The sequence below is a fragment of the Sinocyclocheilus anshuiensis genome, unplaced genomic scaffold, assembly GCF_001515605.1.
Source record: "Sinocyclocheilus anshuiensis isolate Anshui unplaced genomic scaffold, SAMN03320099.WGS_v1.1 scaffold2088, whole genome shotgun sequence".
Taxonomy (NCBI): domain Eukaryota; kingdom Metazoa; phylum Chordata; class Actinopteri; order Cypriniformes; family Cyprinidae; genus Sinocyclocheilus; species Sinocyclocheilus anshuiensis.
The window spans coordinates 199,762-206,395 of NW_015542460.1; the positions used below are offsets into that span (position 1 = coordinate 199,762).

The 6,634-nt window shown below is 44.1% G+C and overlaps 2 protein-coding genes across 2 annotated transcripts in view; one reads left to right on the plus strand and one right to left on the minus strand.

Moving 5' to 3' along the window:
• LOC107693787 (zinc transporter 6) overlaps positions 1-5,575 on the minus strand; it is an 18,215-nt gene extending 12,640 nt beyond the window's left edge. The window contains exons 1-4 of the mRNA XM_016493298.1: positions 5,320-5,575; positions 2,275-2,321; positions 1,765-1,851; positions 1,043-1,127 (exon numbers count right to left, since the gene is read on the minus strand). Of these exons, the coding sequence (XP_016348784.1) occupies positions 1,043-1,127; positions 1,765-1,851; positions 2,275-2,321; positions 5,320-5,512 (412 nt within the window). The 5' untranslated portion in view covers positions 5,513-5,575. The remainder of the gene's footprint in view (positions 1-1,042; positions 1,128-1,764; positions 1,852-2,274; positions 2,322-5,319) is intronic.
• A 768-nt stretch (positions 5,576-6,343) lies between these two features.
• LOC107693783 (mitochondrial pyruvate carrier 1-like) overlaps positions 6,344-6,634 on the plus strand; it is a 1,434-nt gene continuing 1,143 nt past the window's right edge. Inside the window, exon 1 of the mRNA XM_016493293.1 lies at positions 6,344-6,568. Within this exon, the coding sequence (XP_016348779.1) occupies positions 6,494-6,568 (75 nt within the window). The 5' untranslated portion in view covers positions 6,344-6,493. The remainder of the gene's footprint in view (positions 6,569-6,634) is intronic.

A 6,634-nucleotide genomic window follows, 5' to 3' on the forward strand; every position in this document is an offset into this window, starting at 1 on the left:
ACACACACACACACACACTCATACGCTCGCACACAATCGTACGCTCACACATCATCTCACACTCACTCGTACGCTCACACACACTCGTATGCACACACATCAACTCACACACGCTCTTTCACTCACAAACACTCGTACGCTAACAAGCTTGCTCTCTCTCACACACACTCGTACGCTCACACATCGACTCTCACACACACACATCGACTCACTCACACATACACACGCGCTCTCTCTCACTAACACACACTTATACGCTCACACTTTCACACACAAACACACTCACTCACTCACTCACAAACTCACACACACAGAGCTGTTCAGAGAGAGACTTATTAAACATACCAGTCAGCAACAAGAGGCAGTGCATAACAGTGAATTCAGCATGTTTAAGCACATGTATTCATAAAGCTTAATAAATAAATGTATGAAAATTATAACAATAATAGTGCGCTATGAAATGTGTTATATTTATTTATTTATTTTTGGAATTCTGTGCTGTCCGTTTTAATTTGTCTAAAAACTGTGATAATCAAATGAATGCATATTCAACAACTTAATAAATCTTATAAAAGGTAACCAAATGAAATCTGAACAATTCCTTTCATTGTTTGGCAAAGTACTGCACAACAGAGGTTTGCTGTTAAAATTAAAACATGGATGATAAATGGTGGTATTGTGTGATATTTTTCTAGATTGTTGAAATCAAAAGGCCCTACATGACGCACAGAGGTATCTGCATATCCTCTCTATGCGGCATACAGAAATCTTCGGGTGTGTGGTCACAGTGTACTAGATAGATTTCAGTCAGATTTCAATCAGAATCGTGAATGATTATGATAATCCGCCAGATTCTGCAGATGTACTGCAGGTGTTTAATACACAGTCTGTTAATTCAGACTGAAACGTTCCTCCAGTACAGCAAACCCAGCTACACTGATCTAACTCCATCTGTGTGTCACACAGCAATCTGACGGTCAGATTAAAGTGGTGATCTCTGTAGTTTGGGGCATGCTGGGTAATGTGTGCTGAGAGTGCTCACCCATACTGTTGGTGGAGCTGCACCACATCAGCAGACAGGCCGTGCAGATGAGATTTAACACGGCGAACAGAAGAATCCTCCACGACTGAAACACAGTCACAGACAGCACTCAATCAAACAGTCCCTCGCCTCTATTCTCTCATTTCTGAGAAACCCTTCATGAAACGGCTTCTCGCTTCAGCAGCACTGCAGTCACAACATTGTGTGTGTGTTAGGGCTGTCAAAAAAATAATAATTTTGAATATTCGTCGACTTTAAAATAAAAATCCACATTCGAATGCAAAAACATTGCATTCGAATTTTAGGTGTGCGTTAAGGAATCTGTGTGTGTGTGTCTGTGTGAGTGTGCGAGTGTCTGTGTGTGAGTGTGTGTGTCTGTGTGAGTGTGAGTGTGAGTGTGTGTGTGTGTGTGTGTGTGTCTGTGTGAGTGTGTGTGTCTGTGTGAGTGTCTGTGTGCAGACAGCTGTGAGACGCTTGTGTGAGAAAACCAGTCAAACACTGACCCCTGCTGTCAGAAAAACAGCTATTCTATTAACACTTTACTTCATAAAACCAGTCGGTCTGGATTTCAGTAAAATCCTTATATCATAATCAATAAATGCTTGTCAAAACTTCCGTTAACAGTATGAAAGAATGCAAAAATATGGAGTTATTAGATATTAAATCTTATGTCTCTGCTTTATTGTCTCCATGTAATGAGCAGCTCGGTCCAGTGAACTCACCCGTCTGTCAGAGGTCACCAAACTAAACTCCTGCGCAAACCTCCCCAGGACGGAGCGGTGAGTTTTGCGGAAGGGATGTATCGTACCCTGCAGTAATGGACAGAGAGCAGATCAGTGCACAGCAATATACATTACCCACAATCCTGAGAGTCAGAGTTCACGGCCAATGAGCTCAGCAACGAGCGCACACTCCCATGATGCTTTGCCAATAATATACCTGAGTAAGAAAACATCCTACAAGGCATAAACTAATATTCAAAAGTTTAGGATCAGCAAGATTAAAAAAAATAAGACTGGAGTACGTTGATCACAGGATTAAACTTTATATTCACAAACTTATTTTAAACTGGAAAAAAAAAACTTGACAATATTACTGTACTTTAATCGAATAAACACAACAGCCTTGTCAAGCAGACTTCTTTCAGAAGCATAAAATATAATAATAATAAAAATAAGTAAATAAATCTAACTGGCCCCAAACTTGTATAAGAGGCTATAGACGAGTCTTACCAGCACACAGGTGTCCGCCTCACGCTTCTTTCTGTGCACCGGAGCATCTGAACATGAAGACACGGTGATTAGCGTCTGACAGGCCGCGTGAGGCGTTGATTAAACACACAAACACAGACACAGACACAAACACAGAGCTCAGACACAAACACAAACACAGAGCTCAGACAACACAAACACAGAGCTCAGACACAAACACAGAGCTCAGACACAAACACAGAGCTCAGACACAAACACAGAGCTCAGACACAAACACAGAGCTCAGACACAAACACAGAGCTCAGACACAAACACAGAGCTCAGACACAAACACAGAGCTCAGACACAAACACAGAGCTCAGACACAAACACAGAGCTCAGACACAAACACAGAGCTCAGACACAAACACAGAGCTCAGACACAAACACAGAGCTCAGACACAAACACAGAGCTCAGACACAAACACAGAGCTCAGACACAAACACAGAGCTCAGACACAAACACAGAGCTCAGACACAAACACAGAGCTCAGACACAAACACAGAGCTCAGACACAAACACAGAGCTCAGACACAAACACAGAGCTCAGACACAAACACAGAGCTCAGACACAAACACAGAGCTCAGACACAAACACAGAGCTCAGACACAAACACAGAGCTCAGACACAAACACAGAGCTCAGACACAAACACAGAGCTCAGACACAAACACAGAGCTCAGACACAAACACAGAGCTCAGACACAAACACAGAGCTCAGACACAAACACAGAGCTCAGACACAAACACAGAGCTCAGACACAAACACAGAGCTCAGACACAAACACAGAGCTCAGACACAAACACAGAGCTCAGACACAAACACAGAGCTCAGACACAAACACAGAGCTCAGACACAAACACAGAGCTCAGACACAAACACAGAGCTCAGACACAAACACAGAGCTCAGACACAAACACAGAGCTCAGACACAAACACAGAGCTCAGACACAAACACAGAGCTCAGACACAAACACAGAGCTCAGACACAAACACAGAGCTCAGACACAAACACAGAGCTCAGACACAAACACAGAGCTCAGACACAAACACAGAGCTCAGACACAAACACAGAGCTCAGACACAAACACAGAGCTCAGACACAAACACAGAGCTCAGACACAAACACAGAGCTCAGACACAAACACAGAGCTCAGACACAAACACAGAGCTCAGACACAAACACAGAGCTCAGACACAAACACAGAGCTCAGACACAAACACAGAGCTCAGACACAAACACAGAGCTCAGACACAAACACAGAGCTCAGACACAAACACAGAGCTCAGACACAAACACAGAGCTCAGACACAAACACAGAGCTCAGACACAAACACAGAGCTCAGACACAAACACAGAGCTCAGACACAAACACAGAGCTCAGACACAAACACAGAGCTCAGACACAAACACAGAGCTCAGACACAAACACAGAGCTCAGACACAAACACAGAGCTCAGACACAAACACAGAGCTCAGACACAAACACAGAGCTCAGACACAAACACAGAGCTCAGACACAAACACAGAGCTCAGACACAAACACAGAGCTCAGACACAAACACAGAGCTCAGACACAAACACAGAGCTCAGACACAAACACAGAGCTCAGACACAAACACAGAGCTCAGACACAAACACAGAGCTCAGACACAAACACAGAGCTCAGACACAAACACAGAGCTCAGACACAAACACAGAGCTCAGACACAAACACAGAGCTCAGACACAAACACAGAGCTCAGACACAAACACAGAGCTCAGACACAAACACAGAGCTCAGACACAAACACAGAGCTCAGACACAAACACAGAGCTCAGACACAAACACAGAGCTCAGACACAAACACAGAGCTCAGACACAAACACAGAGCTCAGACACAAACACAGAGCTCAGACACAAACACAGAGCTCAGACACAAACACAGAGCTCAGACACAAACACAGAGCTCAGACACAAACACAGAGCTCAGACACAAACACAGAGCTCAGACACAAACACAGAGCTCAGACACAAACACAGAGCTCAGACACAAACACAGAGCTCAGACACAAACACAGAGCTCAGACACAAACACAGAGCTCAGACACAAACACAGAGCTCAGACACAAACACAGAGCTCAGACACAAACACAGAGCTCAGACACAAACACAGAGCTCAGACACAAACACAGAGCTCAGACACAAACACAGAGCTCAGACACAAACACAGAGCTCAGACACAAACACAGAGCTCAGACACAAACACAGAGCTCAGACACAAACACAGAGCTCAGACACAAACACAGAGCTCAGACACAAACACAGAGCTCAGACACAAACACAGAGCTCAGACACAAACACAGAGCTCAGACACAAACACAGAGCTCAGACACAAACACAGAGCTCAGACACAAACACAGAGCTCAGACACAAACACAGAGCTCAGACACAAACACAGAGCTCAGACACAAACACAGAGCTCAGACACAAACACAGAGCTCAGACACAAACACAGAGCTCAGACACAAACACAGAGCTCAGACACAAACACAGAGCTCAGACACAAACACAGAGCTCAGACACAAACACAGAGCTCAGACACAAACACAGAGCTCAGACACAAACACAGAGCTCAGACACAAACACAGAGCTCAGACACAAACACAGAGCTCAGACACAAACACAGAGCTCAGACACAAACACAGAGCTCAGACACAAACACAGAGCTCAGACACAAACACAGAGCTCAGACACAAACACAGAGCTCAGACACAAACACAGAGCTCAGACACAAACACAGAGCTCAGACACAAACACAGAGCTCAGACACAAACACAGAGCTCAGACACAAACACAGAGCTCAGACACAAACACAGAGCTCAGACACAAACACAGAGCTCAGACACAAACACAGAGCTCAGACACAAACACAGAGCTCAGACACAAACACAGAGCTCAGACACAAACACAGAGCTCAGACACAAACACAGAGCTCAGACACAAACACAGAGCTCAGACACAAACTAGAGAAACTCGCTCACCAGACTCCTTGATGCTGATCACGTCCAGCGCCACCATGTCAGGCTTATCTGAGGGCGACACCTTCCTCTCGGTGACTCCAGACGGCACTACATCGGGTTTGTTGCTCAGACTCCTGCTATAATAATCAGAAACATGAATGTGGTATGGGTTCTCATGAGCCATAACAGACGTGGACGAACCGTCCAGCGCCATCTTTACTTCCGCTCACGTCGTCTTCTTCTTCTTCTTCTTCTTCTTCTTCTATCTTTCCGGCAGTGCAGACGCTACTGGGCGTATTACTGCCCTCCACAGGTCAAAGTTTGAACTAAATTCTTATATACAGTCCTGTATTATGCAAGAACTGAAGAACTACCTCAGAGATCAGTTTATGTTTATCACTGTGTCCAAACAAAGTAGTAACAGAAAACACTTTAACTCCAAATTCTGCCAATTTATCAAAAAGTGCTTTTCTTTCTCCATTATACTTCCTACATTCCAAGAAAACATGCCCTACTGTTTCCGTATTCCCACATTCACATAATCCAGAGATATGCTTTCCTACAATATACAAAAAGTAGTTTAACCCACAGTGGCCCAACCTCACGCTACACAGTTTAACTGCGTCAAGGACAAACACACCTTTCACGTCACACGCCGCGACCTGACCACGTGCTTCACGGCAGCCAATGACAATGCAGAGTTTCTATCAGTTTTTTTTTTCCAATCTTTCGGTTAACACCATTTTGTATGTTATTATTGTGTGTATAGAACTATGAAATAAAACTAAAACGAGAGAAAATTAAAAAACAGAGTTGGGATCAACAATATTTTCAATGCATTATTTATATATGTATTATTACAATGTACTAAAAGGAATGAGTGCGTTGACAAAATAAGTGTAAAGCAGTTTCAGGGTGACAGTAATAACATCTGACGTAAACCCGATTAACTGTATTTAAAATATAATAATAATAATGTTTTATTTTCAGTAACTTGAGGACTTTTAAATCTGACAGGAGTGAATATTTAGGCAGGAAATTACGTCATCCCGGCAGCGCGCCTGCGTCTCCTCGCTGTCCTCTGCTTGACGTCGCGTGCGTAGCTGCAGCACAGCGAGCGGTGTTTACAGTGTTTACAGTTTCTGCTCCACACGGACCGAGTTCACGTCGTGATTGTACCGTCCTCTGACTGACAATGGCCGGAACTCTGGCGCGTAAGGCCGTGGATCATCTCCGCAGTAAAGAGTTCAGAGATTATCTCATGAGGTCAGTGTTTCCCTGTGTTTCTCACGGACGAGTCAAACCGTGTGTGTGTGTGTGTGTGTGTGTGTGTGTG